General features: G+C 41.0%; 1 protein-coding gene and 1 non-coding gene across 2 annotated transcripts; one reads left to right on the top strand and one right to left on the bottom strand.

Moving 5' to 3' along the window:
• Positions 1–43: 43 nt before the first annotated feature.
• Positions 44–15,450, bottom strand: LOC120560642 (junction-mediating and -regulatory protein-like). The gene is made up of 10 exons (XM_039803325.1): positions 13,897–15,450; positions 9,074–9,247; positions 5,749–5,899; positions 4,864–5,033; positions 4,594–4,759; positions 4,159–4,328; positions 3,832–3,915; positions 3,651–3,746; positions 3,057–3,558; positions 44–2,963 (listed from the first exon to the last, which is right to left on the bottom strand). Exons 1-10 carry the CDS (start codon positions 14,716–14,718, stop codon positions 2,656–2,658), a joined length of 2,643 nt encoding a protein of 880 aa, XP_039659259.1. The 5' UTR covers positions 14,719–15,450; the 3' UTR covers positions 44–2,655.
• On the top strand, positions 7,647–7,718 carry trnaq-cug. Its single transcript has one exon. It is a non-coding gene; the product is annotated as a tRNA-Gln (tRNA).
• Positions 15,451–16,058: the final 608 nt, after the last annotated feature.

The raw sequence follows: 16,058 nt of genomic DNA, 5'->3' as shown, positions 1-16,058 counted from the left end.
ACATTATTCAAATTATTCAACAGTGAAACAGACAATCTCAGAATTTGCTTCACAAGGTTTTATTCAAATGCAGGGGGAGAGGTTGTAAAAAAAAAAAAGGTTTGAATAAATGAAAATGGTAGAACAAAAAGGCAAAAAGGTATTCTTGGAACAGTATGTTTATACACTACTAAAGTGTAAAAACAACTGTAACATTTAATAAGTCCATTGTTTTAGGCAATCAATCTGAACTCATTATTACCCATTTAACTTGCTTCATCCCTTTTCTTGTATTTCTCTATATTGATATTGCACTTCTCAAGTGTCTGACTGACTTATTCAGACAGCGGGTCATATAGTCAGCCTGCGTGGATAACAGGTCTACATAGGAAATATTCAGAAGCAAACACATCACAAAATGATTTGGCTGGAAATGCTTTGGAAAAAAAGGGATACAAAACAAAAGCAATGGAATGCAATGTAAAATTACAGTTAGCTCCAAAAGGTTATTTATAGATAAAGAACAGTGTAAAGCACATGACAGTGTGTTTATAAGGTCAGTCTGAGCCCAGTTTCCCAAACATTTTGACCACATTGTTAGTCATTGTTTAGTGGAGCAAAGTAAACCTTAGCAGTAGGCTAACATATTTTGGGAAACTCTGCCCTGGTCAGTTATAGTGACATAGAGTCGGGTAAGGTCTGGGATAGGATTTTAAGTTAAGAGTTAGGGTTAGATCTCTTCCTTGTGCTACATGATGAGGGTACCATGGACGAACATCGTGCTGACAGTGACAGAAGACATGTAAAAGTGCCTCAGGTTTGCTCTGCCAGCACTGAGCTATTTTCAAGCTGACACATACTTCCATGCCTATTCTTTCTACATTAGTGCGTGCTTTATGATTAATCCGCAAATGGCTCTCAACACAAGAACAAGAGAAAAGCAAAAATCTTTGCATCAAAGCTGTTTGTGCATGCTGAGGCTGTTTCAGAATCAGAGCTTAGTTTATGAATTCACATACTTTTGCTTCATGTTAACGTGTGTTAGCATGAATTCCTCTGCTGCTAAGCATCCCACTGGTCCTGACATACTGTCCTTCCATCACACCTCTGTAGATCCAGTTCCACATTGTTTACTCATCTGCTACAGATATGTTTCACCAGTGATGAAAAAAAAGTTGTTACTGTGCAAAGTGATTCATAATTTGTACTATGCATTATGAAATTGCTGAAACCATTTAAAAAAAAAAAAAAAAAAAAAGACTTATGAGTTGAGCCTGTGGACTCACTTTGCCACTAAAATGTTTCTGCACACGTTGTCTGTGAGTTTAGTGTGAGCGTGAGAGTCCATGTGTGCATGAGCGGGATTTCACTTCCAGCACAGTGAGTAACAGGCCTCCTACTGTGTGCTTCTGCCCACTGAGTGCAGTGAAAGAAATGAGATGCAATAGCGGAGAGAAACTGCATGCATCACGACCGCCTAATCCACAGCCCACAGTGACTCCCTACAGCGCTGAGAGAATCTAGCCTCCCACAAACCATCCATCATTCAAATAAGCGTGACCGGTTTCACAGCTCTGCCTTGACTATCCCACATACGAAGTTTGGGAATCACCAACCAAGTCTACCCACACTTTACCACACTAACTATATTAACTCCTCCCCACTAAAGAAACTGCAGCTCTGGTGGTGACCCTTCATCTAATCCTTTTCCCACTCTAGGTGACCAGCTTCTGCTCAGAGATGTTGTTAGTTTCTGCACCAAATGATAAACCTACTGTGACTCTCCATATCTCCCACCAGCCTGGCCATATGCTGCGGACGAACAGATGGGTCGATACATATTCCCTCACCCAGATAGGGGGGTGAGAGTTGGGGGTAGTGAAGGTCGGAAGAGGACAAGAGCGGGGGGGAGGGGAAGGAATCTGGTGCGACAGACTAAAAGGATTTACAGTCTTTGTGCAGTGTCAGACTAGACAAGCAGTCATCCTTATACTGTAGGACAATAACACACCCACGTGTGACAGGACAAAACCAGGTGTGCAGCATACAGTAGTGTTGTTCAGTCATAGTACACTGGTTGAGTAAAAATAGGACAGAGCGGCAGCAGAGGGGATGGTGTTATGGTTTCCAATCTGGAGAGTAAGTCCAAGTTCAAATCTCAGTGTGATCTATTTGTTTTTCTGTCTCCCACATGCCACCAAATGATCAACCATACCCATTACTTAATTTGTGTTGCAGTTAAAGTTTCTCCGTTCTAATGCTTTGGGGCGAGTGGTTTCAGTTTCGCAAATAACTGTCAGTGCAGTGTTTTGGTGTAAAATGTGTTATGTGCGCTTCTGGATGTTGTAGCCACAAAAGGCCAGTGCAGAGCTTTTCAACAGTACAACTCCAAAACAATAAATAAACAAAGCATCCTCACAATCTGATACAGGAATAAAACCTACAAATAATGTCCTTTCACCATGGTGCATGTAGTGTGAAAAACAAATGAACAGGTTAACCATTAGACCTTTGGAGCATTTGGTGAGTTGGTGATATTCGGTATGACTCATGCCCTGGCGTAGTCACTAGGTACATGTGTGACTGGGCTTTGTGTGCTTGAGTGTGAGTGAAGTGAGTGCCAGAGGGTGCAGGCATCTGTGTGCGTTATTATTTCTTGCGTCTGAGCCGTGAACCCTAGCTTTCCCAGTCGTGGCCGGCCAGCCCGTCGTCATCTGAGTCAGAGTCTGGTGAGGCATCCTTTATGCGGCGCAGCGCCTCGTGGATGCTCCTGGTCAGGGGGTCGGTGGAGGCCGGGAGCTCTCCCTGATCCCTTCTCTCTTTCCTGGGGACACGCCTCAGTTTGACCCCCTTGCGAATCTGAGCCAGGATGCTGTTGGGATCATCGTCACCTGTTGAAGGAGGCAGAGAACGCTGGTCGACCTTCCTCAGGTGGAAGCTGCCTCTCTTCAGGGAGGCTAGCACCTCGTCCATGGGCGAGCTCACTGCATATAGGAAGAGAAGAGGAAGACAAATGGTGATTGGCTACTGGAATTTGCTAATCTCATTGAGCCTACTATGGTAAATGGTTCCAGTACCTCTTCTGCTGTGGGAGTCGACCTGGGGAGTCTTCCTCAGTTTTTGCCGGGCGCTCAACAGTTGGCTGCTATCAAAGAAGCGAGGGATAAATGGACCGAGTGGGGAGAGGGAGAGCTCTTCTGCTGCATTCTTCCCTTCAACCTTCTGCCCATGCCGACCTGGGCTCCCAGAAGGCGACAACTCCTCCTTCATTGGCAGGGGAGGGGGAGGGGGAGGTGGAGGAGGAGGGGACATGGGAGATGCCAGTAGTGAGGACAGGGAGCAGGGAGAGCAGGTGGAGTCTGCAGTACTGGGCACAGGCAGAGGAGGAAGAGATGCTGTGAGGACCGTGACGGGCTGAGTGGTGAGTGTGGAGCTGGGGTCCGTCTGCACACTGGTACTGAGACACAGCGGGTGGCCCACAGTCGCGCTACTCATTTCCATGCTCCTTCCACGCTCTCTTCTTCTGGTGTGGGTCACGCGTAGTCGAGTGGACTTGAGAATCACCTGACCTGGGTAGCGCTAGAGAAAGGCACAGCAAAAGACAGAATTCGTCGATTAGTAAAAAAAGAACATTTTTGATATTTACATTTAATTAATAGGAGGGCACATACCTGCTTGAAAGTGCGTAGTCTCTCCAGAGTCCTCTGCCTCTCCTGACTAACTCGGCTGTTCTTCCTCTCTTCGTCTTCCTCTTCTTCATCATTCAGCTGAAAATTGTTGAGGTTCAGAGGAGGAGAGAGTTACTGACATTGCTACAGGTATACAGTCACGTCATTATAAAAAAGCACGTACCTGTAAGACCTGGTGGGATACAGAGTCCTTGTGGATGGTTTGACGTTCCTGCTGCTTCTGAGTGTGGTTGGATACACAGATCTCCTGCAGAAAGAAATAAAGAAAAAAATAAATCAACACACTGACCCACACAGCATCATGAATAATGCCAATTCCAATTCCAAGGCATATTAGTTCGTTTCTTGATGAAATATGTTTCTGGCATAGCAGGACACAGTTTCAAAACGCACACTTCTGCATATTGAATAGTATGCACTAACAGTATGTAGAATCCAGGATACACTTCAGGAATGAAAATAACTGTAATTGTGAGTAGGGTGTACGCACCCTTTTGTTCCTCAGATAGGAACGCTTGGCAGTGATGCGGCCCCTTCTTGCCTCCAGCTGTCGAGCGCTGACCTGAAGTCTGCGCAGCTCTTCCCTCTCTGCAGTATCATCCCCTTTTATATCATCTGCACTTTCAAAGGTGTCATAGTACACCACCTCATCCTGACGCTCTGCAAACACACATACATAAATATCTAGACTTGTTTGGAGACACAGCTACCGGTCTTTCGTGTGTTAGACAGACACTACACACCATTAATGTACAGAGTAATAATTCAGACTTGTCTTGTAGCATGTTCATGTGCAGTCAACAGTACAGAATAGTTTGAAATGTAGTGTCTTTTCAGGACTCTTTTAAAAAAGGGGCTTAGGATAAGGGGCTTATCCTGTAAGCAAAATGTGTCCAAAAGTAGCTTGTGAATTCAGCCAAAATACCTGACATCTGTCTGTGAATGCTGTCTAGTTGAGCAGTGAGGAGCAGCTCTTCACACTGTAGTATCTCAACCTGGATATCGTACAGTTGGAGCTGGCGCTCATAGTAACGTGTCTCCATGTGGTCTAAGAGGGCCATGGCATCGTCACTGCTACACAGACTCTGCATCTGAGGGGACAGGACAAAAAAACTCACATCAAAAGACTGTTTGTGTGTGAGTGTTTATGTCTGTTCATATGTGTTTTGAATGGTGTTGAGTGTTACTACCACACCTCCTCTCGAAGTGTGTGTTTCCTCTGCTCCAGACAGAGCTCCCTGGCTCTCTGGAGCTGTAGAGTTTCCTTGGCGACAGAGTAGCAGAGTCTCTCCATGCGCTCTACCGCCGCTGTCCATGAAGATTTACCAAACTTACGCCGGTCCGTCTTCATACGCTCATAGAGCCCTACACATACACGCATGCACGCACGCATGCACACACGCATGCACGCACGCACGCACACACATACACATACACACACACACACACACACACACACACACACACACACACACACACTGATAACATGAGTGGGCATTTCACTCACTTTCTTTTCTTTTAATGTGATGCCTAAAGTCAAAGGTAGGAACTACGTAGTACAATAATGTAGAGGGAGACATCTATTGGCCACATTTGGACATTACAACTTCTTTCATTCCAGTTTGCACTTGAAGCCACTCATCTGATTTTTGATCTGATAAGTGTCAGATAATAAATGGACTAATCAGTAGTGGAGAAAAGACTGGGATAAGCACGGCACATTTTGGATTAACCCTTCACGAAGACAATCTGTTCGCAGAGCTGTTTGATCGATAGGTTGTCCTTGTTTCCTCCTGGCCCTGTCAAACCATGGCTGTCTACACTGCCTCATTAAAAGCAAATCACATTAGCCTTGGTGTTCAAAACCACACACAGGTCAATAGCAGGCCAATACTACCACTGTGTGTGTGTGTGTGTGTGTGTGTGTGTGTGTGTGTGTGTGTGTGTGTGTGTGTGTGTGTGTGTGTGTGTGTGTGTGTGTGTGTGTGTTGTGTGTGTGTTGTGTGTGTAATTATTCAAAGTCATTCCTCTGCTGCTTTATGGACTTGACATTGGCAGTGACCGTGATGGCATACTTTACCTTTCTGGGCTCTAGCAGTGATCTCAAAGTATTTTACAGTAAACTCCTGGATGTTGAGTACTGCCTCCTGAGCTTTCTTCTGCCAGTCAGAGTCCTCCTTTTTTAGAGCCTCGATCCGCCTTGGGCCCAAATAGTCATTCTCCATAGAAATCTGTTGAGCGAGGTCGAACATATTTTTGTCAGCAAGGCTAAGAACAACGAGGCCTCAGTGAGGCAGTAAGACAAAGATTTATCCTGTGAAAATTCCAAAGAAAAATAAATTATACAAACTAAAAGTATGTACACTCTGTGATACAGAATATATTATGCTGATATTAAAAATTGGATCTGAAGATATATGGTATACGAATAGTTTCATCTGAGGTGATCTGAGGATACAGCCAATGCAGTTGCAGTCATAAAAATCCATACACAGAAGATATACTGCTTCATTTGAGATTCAGATGTGGAACCCCAAAATGGCTCTTTACTGCCACAAAGTGGCAAGAATAAATGGGCTTCACAAAAAAAAGAAAAGAAAATAGTGATAAAATTGTTTTCCCTAATAATACTTAGGAGTTATTATGTGATAGTTTATATGACAGGACAGTTAATCTCACATAAAAATGTAGAGAAAGATTGCCTGACTTACAGTAAATTGATGCATGCCATGAGGAACAGGATAAATTAGAAATGGTTTCACTGGAAAAAGCAGGCCTGGAGAGGGAGCCACACTCCCAGACATGGAAGCACTGGCATTATGCAGTATGTTCTACCGGGTGCCTATTCAAACAAACATGCATACACCATTGCAAACACCATTTTTTCATACAAACCCATTTTAACCATCTAATAAAAGCATAAACACCATTTAGAAGGAACATAGGAAATTGATATTGCGAACAATTGAAAACTGTTAAATGCCTTTTGACATTTTTCCTGAGGATAAAAGGAAGAATGATTTAAATTCACCATTTATTAGCACTTAAACAACCAATTTAAACCTGTAATATTTCAGCATCACACATTCACTTTGTCTTTTAATTAGTGGATTCTAGGACCATTTGAAGAAAAGAAAGTTAAAAGTTAAAGACCATAATGGGAATATGACGTCGCTGTGTCTCTGTTAACCAAACGCAGACAAAATGCTCACTGATCAATACGGAGCACAACTGAATTACCAGAGGAAAACAAAAAGTGCCTGTACAGGATAAAGAAAGAAAGAAATCAGCAATGGTTACAGAGCTGCATCCCTGTCTGACCCTAAGTAACCTCGCTGCACCTCTGCTCATACTGCACTACTCAGCAGTGCACCAGTATCATTTACCACTGCAACTTCCTGCTGTCTGATTGCCAGTCCTTTGCTTTCATTTTATTCAGCATTGCTATACATAGTGTCATTTTAGACATGTTGGCTTTATATCTGATGATTTGTGTTACTGTAAATCTTAATCAGCAACCTTTTACACAAAAATCTACCATAAAACACTATTTAGATATACTGTGTGGCCTTGTTTTGCCCTTGTGAATGCACAAGATTAGAGGCTACATTGAAACTCAAACACTGGCTAGGCTACTCTATATCAACATGCTACGTAGTTTTTCAGTTGAGGGATTAATGATTTTGGTCAACATGTTTGACATTTAGATTTTCTTTGTTAATCTTATAGTTTGTGAACAACATTTCATCGTATTGTCTGACGCAGCAGAATCCTCTTTTTTTTTTTCTTGTAGACAAAAATGAAAACGTGACCAGAAAAGGTAATAGAAAAAAGACATATAAACCCCAAACTAAGGGAATTTAGATGAAGAAGAGCGCCATAAAGCCATGCTGTGTCTAAGCTACAAACGCTGCAGGCTATAAATAGACCGGAAGTACAAGTTCATGATCCCCTCCCACGTTAAATATTCAGCCAGGGGGTTCCATGGTGTAATGGTTAGCACTCTGGACTCTGAATCCAGCGATCCGAGTTCAAATCTCGGTGGGACCTGTGAGTTTTGCAACTACTTAGTGCTCCTTTCTGGCAAAGCTTCTCAGGGACCTCATGTGCTGCCGTGTTTACTGCAGTAAATCTGTGCAACAGCAGAGAGACAGAAAGGAAGAGAGTTTGCGCTGGCAAAAGAAAATGTGCAGTGAAGAAGTGATTTGTGTTGACTGTTAATTTCAGCCTATTACTAGTTTTGTGGGTCAATGTAAGTCAGTTTGCTGGTTTGTATGACAAAGTGAAAGTACAGTAGGTTTTCCCGCTGCAGCATTCTGAACAGTAAAGTGACTTAAGGATAGGAATACTACTAACTACGCAGGACAGAAAGGATGTCTGAAGTACTGCAAGGTGGGAAATAAAAGCAGTAAACCTATAGGACCAGACACAACATGACTTATTCATGTCTCTGTGAGATGGCAGGAAATAGGAGATCCATGGGGCTCCATTCCATCTCACAGTATGTCACTCAACCCCCAACTGCCACATCCCAAGTGTTTTAGATACTGTGGTTGTGTGTGTGTTTGTGTGTGTGTGTGTGTGTGTGTGTGTGTGTGTGTGTGTGTGTGTGTGTGTGTGTGTGTGTGTGTGTGTGTGTGTGTGTGTGTGTATGTATGTATGTATGTATGTATATATATATATATATATATATATATGTTGTTGCTGATGTTATGCAGTAATGTGATACTGAAGTCTTTTTATTACTGACGTGAGTCAGTGAGCTAAATATAAATCAGCTATCAGCACTACAATAATTATTTCCACCATTTATCCATTCACCAGCCTTCATCTTTTCTTTGCAATAAGATGCATCTAACCACCGTCCCACTGCTTTACTAACCATAAGGCATTTATCAAAATATACAAAATAATCCATTTTGCATTATACACCACAGTCAATTATCCACATACACAGTGATGCGCACACAAAGAGCAGACTCTATTTTGAGAGAAATGAGAATTTCCTGTGTTTTATGACTGTTGTATAACTATGTTGGTGTCTGTAGAGAAATACAGAAATATGTAAATCACTGTATCTGGGACTATCTGCATTGTAGCTGCTTCCCACATATGTTAGTTACAGTAAGCATACATCTGAGTAACTCCTAGAGTCAGAAAATATATATTCAAATTTAAACAACACAAAAAACACAAACTTTTTAGTTTCTACTGGTTGGATGCCACCAACAGTATACACCATTTTTTTACTACAGAAATCAGCTGGCCATCAACGGTGTGTGTGTGTGTATGTGTGTGTGTGTTGTGTGTGTGTGTGTGTAAAAGTTGAAGAGGCTTGGCTGCTTCTTAGTGTGCACATGTTTATACGCCTAAACAGCAAACTTTACAGTAACGCAAATTGTTACCTTGATCTGCTGTCTGCGTAGCATTGCTAGTTCCCTCATGTCTCTGAAGGGCTGCAGCAGGTACTGGTACAGCCGTGTGGAGGCCTCCAGCAGGACTCCATAGGCCTCATCTTCCTCCTCATATAGCTCCAACAGCTTCACCATACTGTCCATGGTCTGGTGCTTCTCCAGCAGCTGCATCACATGCACACACAGAAAGTTATTTTTTGTCATTGTTAACATAAAACCAACCTTCAGAACATCAGAACAGAAAAATACTCATAGCTTCTTTTAAAATATCTGTACGGCCTTGTTACATAATAAGGCATATGCAGTTATCCATATTGGATGTAGTGGGAAAATGGGCTTCCAAAGAGGTCCAAACAAACACTAAGACAGTTGTTGGCACCTTGATTGAAAAAAAAAACATTATAGGCCTGATATATTTATTCAAGTGTCTGTTATGTACAAATCAGAAAAGGTGCAGTAAGCAGAAGCCAAACATACTAAGTGGCTGTAATGTAGATGTAACATGTGTTTCCATTAGACTGTTATCTGTAGAACAGTGTGATAACTGTGTCAAATCAGTTAACCCATCCATGAATACACAAGCCATGAACATGCTTAAATACATCTTTTAGTGTCACTCAGCAGTGAATAGAAACTTGCACCTCACTGTGAGACTACTGTGTAACTGTAAATAATAGGAGTATATCTGAGTGCAGTCTCAGTGCACAGACATTGGCTGACAGAGCAGAGTCCTTTCTGCTGCTGGGAATAAAATCAATACACACACATTTTTGCCAGACTGAACAATCCTGCAGGCTACCAGCAATCACTGAAATAGCCATTAACTCAGCCCTCAAATGGAGTGGAAGGACCAATATGCCAGTGTGTGTGTGTGTGTGTGTGTGTGTGTGTGTGAGACACACCAAAGTGTGTTGAATGAACTTCTGTACAGAGCATTTGCCGTGATAAAGAGCTGAATGTCCTTATTTTTCCCAATTGCTAACATGGTCAAAACTGAAGTCAAATTTTCAAAACTTGTCACAGTAAGGCAAACTATGTGGACCAAACAGTAAATCACTTTTCATTGGTTCCACGCAAAATGCATTCAATGACCACATTTTCCAAAATCCAAGAACTCTTTTCTCATTCACACTCCACCACCTGCAAAACACTATATATGCAGCACCTTTTTTAAAGGCTTACACAGTTTTCAAAACTGTTAAAAACACATTCCATTCAGAATTACAGTAATGAGAATATTTACAATAAAATGAAATATGAATCATTCCAAACAGCTGATTTCAGCTAAAAGACATTAGATGTGATGGTGATGAGAACCAAGTGCAGGAGAGAGGGATGACTAGAACCCTCAGTGCTGTACAGTATGAGTTATACTATACTTGTTGAGGTTTTTTGTTATTACAGTATTATTACAGCTTTGAATTTGCTTTTTGTTTCAACTTTTTATTTTTCTATATGTTTTAATTACTATATGCACATATATAGAAAATATAAAGGATATTAAAGCAAATTTCAGATTAATTCAAGTTACATAAACTTTAGAACAGTCAAAGTGAAAAGGTGTTAGTTTTGGATGTGAAATTAATGAAGAGTTTTGAAAAAGTGTGTGTGTGTGTGTGTGTGTGTGTGTGTGTGTGTGTGTGTGTGTGTGTGTGTGTGTGTGTGTGTGTGTGTGTGTGTGTGTGTGTGTGTGTGTGTGTGTGTGTGTGTCTCAACTGAAAGGGAGTGGGTGTGGGACTGACTGGGTGGAATGACATGTGGGTGGTTGCTCTGTGCTACTCACAGCCTCTTTTCACTGCCAAAAGCAGAGCAGAAAGGAAAGGCCAGGAAGTCACATAAACACATCTGTACAGTACATGGATGTAGTCTCTTGACTCTTTCTTACTTTTGAAATGACAGTAAACATTCAAGCAGATATAAAATGTATTATACTGTGAACTTACTGTACTGCTAGAGTCATGAACATTAGAAACTTAAAATAATAAGTAATTATTAGTTCTTTACTTCCATTTTTTGTGACACATAAAAATATATACTGCATATATAAAATCCTACCATTCACACTGCAAATATTCTTTAATTTGACTATTTTTAAGTTCCTAGTTTTGCAGCATTGGCAATGAATAGGTGTGTTTTACCTGGGAATTGGCTATTATCTTGGTCAATACTATGTGTAATGGAAAGATATTAATTACATAAATACAGGTAACAGTCAAAGTTGATGTACCCTCCACTATAATGGTCAGGAGTAAGGCTGTGATGCTAATAATGGCAAACTGCCATTAATGCTCTTTCTAACCTGTTCTCTTCTCTTCTTCTCTTCTTGCATTCTCTGGCTCAATAAGTCAAGGCTGCATTAATCTAACCCCATTGATTAGTAGTACAATGTGAGAGCCAGTGAGTATCAATATATTGTCTGTTTATAGTAAGCACAGTTATTGTAATCAATCACTAGCTGCTGCTGTGTGTGTAAGAGGAACCTGGAGTGTGTATGGTGTCTGGATTATGTCTCCACTGTATCAAGATCTCAAAGCAGAACTAGGTTGGTCACTAAAATATTGGTGCTAGTGTTTGATTATATTATATACATACAGAGGTGTTTCACAAAAATGTTTATTAATATAACTTTAAGACATCTTTTATAACTATTTATAAAAACAATTATAAAACTCATATTCACTACAGCACATCGTCAAACATCTACTTTTTTTCATCCATACACACTTTTGAACACACCACCACACATACGTACTGTATGCTATTTGACAGAGTAACAAGTTATAATCAAAGACAGTCTGAGTTTTTTTAACAACATTTACTAAAATATCAGTTTTATTTTTGTTATGTTTTCACCACATGTGAAATTCTCAAGTTTCTTTTTTTTGGATATCAAGACTAATGCTTTTTAATTCCTTTCTGGTGCGCACTGAAACTATAGGATGTGTATTCTTGTTTTTTTTAAATGCTGAGCTGTTGAATAAATATGTTTTTAATCAAATATAAGAGTAATAACAAATATATTAATATTTATGACATGATTTGTCAAAAGAATATTGACTGTTTCTGCATTTTCTTCCTACATGTTCTCACAACAACAGTTTAAGAACAAAAGAGAGGGAAACGTGTATATATAACATCTGATCCTTCAGTGAGTCGATATCATTAAAAATGTAAATATAGTGTGTTACTGAAGTCTTTACATATAAATAACCAAGAAAGGTCCAATAAAAATGGTGATATTTTGCAACTAAACTGACAACCTACCTACTGACAGTAGGTAAAGTCTTCATAGCAACCTGCCTCGTTTGGGGCTGTCCAGTATGGTTCCATAGAAAAGCTGAGATTTATGCTTTATCAGAAGTGTTCATTCTAAAAGATAAGAAGCGCTTGAAGTGTGTGTGTGTGTGTGTGTGTGTGTGTGTGTGTGTGTGTGTGTGTGTGTGTGTGTGCGTGTGTGTGTGTGCACACTTAACTCTCAGCTGTGTAACCAGCAGCCATGCTGAGGGTATAATATTACCTAGAGGACTACAGTTACAACTAGAGATGGTCCGATACCATTTTTTGCTTCCCGATACTGATTCCGATACCTGAACTTGCGTATTGGCCGATACGAGTACCGAACCGATACCAGTGTGTCATATATTTTATTATGTTTACTAACTGTATACTACTATCCCTGTATGTATGTGATATTATTTTTAACTTTGTTGTCAGTCTGGCTCAGGTTAAACTCTTTGTGAAACATAAACAAACACAAACAATGAATGCCACAGAACTTTCTTTTATTATCCAGTTTGACAGTCAGTTATAACAGAAAAAGAACAAAAATAAACTACTTTAACGTAGATTTTCTTTAGGGCTTTATTACGTGGTATCGGATTGGTGCATAAACTCCTGTACTTCCCGATACCAGCGTTTAGGCAATATCGGAGCCGATACTGATACTGGTATCGGTATCTGAACATCTCTAGTTACAACCTAATTTTACAAATTCCTACTTCTATTACTAGCTGGCCAGTTCCACTGTATTCCCAAGAGAATAATTTAATAGGAATAAAAGAATAATGGAGACGTCTTGTCAGTGTCACTGTCAGCCGTCTCATCAGTGTGCAATTGTTAAAGGACATGTGCCTATGCCTCTGCTTATGGAGATTAGATTGTACATTCTATAACTTCTGGCGACCTCTTTTTCTCACAGACCTGAACTATTTTCCTATTTTAGATACCTAATAAATGTATAATACGTTAGTTATACCAATACCAAGTTAGCTTTTATTGTTTGGTTTACTTCATAAAAGTTAACTCATTTTTACAAATGATTATGTTGAGTATCTGTATCTACTGAATGGTCCACACATCTACACTCAGTTTACCAGAGATTTTGTGTGAAATATTTACTATTTCAGTCTAAGATTTTTCCTCTTATTAAAATTTCCCATATAAGAAAATATATAAATGATGCTTAAAATATATTTATTTTAAGCGAAGATCTCCGACACAGTATCATAGTTCACCCCTTTTCTGTAAACTGCATTGAATTTGTACTCAATTGAATGCAATCTATTACTAAGTATGTCTATTAAATACCTGGCTACCTCACATGAACGGCTAGTGCATCACACTTCCTCACTACCATTGTGGTATGGCACAGCCTCGAGCAGTCCCTTAGGTCTGGTCAGCACAGCAGAAAGACTGTGGTCTCCAGATGTGCAACTCTGTGACTGTTGTGAGTTTCAGAGAAAGAATATGCACAAACTATGTCAATACGAAGCTGATAAAGTCATGGAGAGTGGGAGGATCACAAAAGATCTCACCTCTTGCAGATGTTTTGATGCACGGTTGAGCGCCTCCTCTAACCCGGACTGCCTCAGCTCGCTCAGGCTCTCATAGTACTCATCTAGGTCGTCGTTTTCCGTAAACAGAACCTGCGAAAGGATCTTCCATCCACACGTATCGAGCGCGTGGCCTAGGTACATCTGTAAACTGTAGCAAAGCTCATCCATTTCGGTCTCGGTTACTTCCGTCGGGCCGAACAGCACTGTCCACATCCCGGCTGGTTCCTCCGGAAACACCGGGAGGCAGGGCTCCAGGTCCGAGTTCACCGAGCACAGCTGCTGGTGGATTGACCGGAGGTCCTGGAAGGAGAAGAGTCCGGCCCAGCTGCAGTCCTTCATGCCCAGACTGTCCAGTTCCTCCAGGTCCAAGCTGTCCATTGAGGGGGACAGTTGCCCCTCTCTTAGTGATTTTAGCATCTCAGTATCAGGGCTAACCGGAGATGCTGCAGATGTAATCACAGTTGGAATTTTGACAGGGCTTGGTTTTGTTGACATGACGGACTTAGTCTTAGGGCCTCTAAACACAGCTTCCTTGGCTCCTTTGCTAGGGCTCTTGGATACTCTGACGGGACTTTCGGGCCATTTTGTTTTGTCCCCATCCTTGCCAGTCGCCTCCGCCGGTGGGTCCCTACCAAAGCTTCTCCTCTGCACCGTCCTGTTGTGACACGTAATGGCAAATTTACCCTCCACTTCATTCCAGGCAACGATAAAGACAAATTTATGCTTTTCCTTCACTTCAAACGCATTCGGGCGAACGGCTACCCACCCCGACTCCAAATTATCCTCCATTGTGAAAGACATGTCTGCAAAGTGATGGAACAAAAATAGTAACACTGCTCGCGCCAATAAAACCTGCGTTGGCACTGTTTGGGAGTCGGATACAGAATAGTCAAACGGTGTGTGTTACAGTGTTAGTGTTACAGTTACAGTTCAAAAAAAGCGTTAAACAAACATTGTTTTCTCTCCGAGGATATTTCGCCTGAAGTGCTATATCCTCCTTCGCTTGAGCGGATACATTTGGAGCAGTGCGGTGTCATTTCCCATCTCTGGCCCACCTGCATTCAACTCGGATGCCTGGCTGCCTATCCCGACCTCATGCAACCGTTATCATTAGCTTTGGGACCATACAGGTCTCGACTCAGACACATAACATGCGACCGTGTGTTATACCAGGTCAAGCGGTCGATCCGCCTCTCAGCTGCGTTCCGTTATTCTCGATCTCTCGGCTCCAGACCTTTCTCATCATAAAGTACCATCCGGATCCAAAAACAGCGGCGTACATCGTTCAAATACAACAGACTGAGGCCATGAATAAGGGTGACAAGGGGATGTGTCCAATCGCACTGTCTCCAGAAAGATTAGCATCGTCTCCAAAATCATAACATCACCATGTTTTCTTCTTCGTTTGCCGAGCAAGACCACCACATACTCAAATAAATAATAACGTTGGCTCCAAGTGCTGGAAGAAATATCGGAATTTTCATGGAGGTCGGCAGCAAAGTTTTAGTATGACCGTTTTTTGTTTTTGTTTTTACATTTAACCAGCTTTACCATTTTGTTGCTATTGCTATAATCCGTTTAGTAAGCCGTAGTATTATACTGGGTAAATATATGTCACAATTAGGCTGCAGTCTTGTGAAATACTGCTAAGAACATACTAGGGTGTGTGTCCGAGGAGCATTTAAAGGCAACATTAGTATCTCAACTTTAGGGCACGTATAGGGACGTGCTGACGTTTTAGGTCGAGCAGTGTGGGATGCTTTGCAGAGTAGCTGCAGCACCAAGAACAATATGCATGTAAAACAAAACAAAATAAACTGTAACAAATATATAAAAACAAAACATATTAATAAAATGCACAAATAAATAATAGATTATTATAATAGATAGTGATATATTTGCACCACAGATGATTTAATTCAACAACATTATTTGTGATTGACTGATTGTAATGTGATGGCCTTAGTTCATGTGCTTTCAGCTGAAACAAAAAATAGCCTATTCTACTGCCAGAAGGCCCTGAAATCATAATATGTAAAACAGTCATTATTAAAGTTAATGCTTTACTGACAAGGACATTTGTTTCCAAAAAACATAAGTAATCCTGAAATAAATGTTAGAAAATGCTGCATAAATGTGGC

The sequence above is a fragment of the Perca fluviatilis genome, chromosome 6, assembly GCF_010015445.1.
Source record: "Perca fluviatilis chromosome 6, GENO_Pfluv_1.0, whole genome shotgun sequence".
Taxonomy (NCBI): domain Eukaryota; kingdom Metazoa; phylum Chordata; class Actinopteri; order Perciformes; family Percidae; genus Perca; species Perca fluviatilis.
Note: the sequence above shows the minus strand (reverse complement) of the source record. Positions and strands in the feature narration are given on the sequence as shown.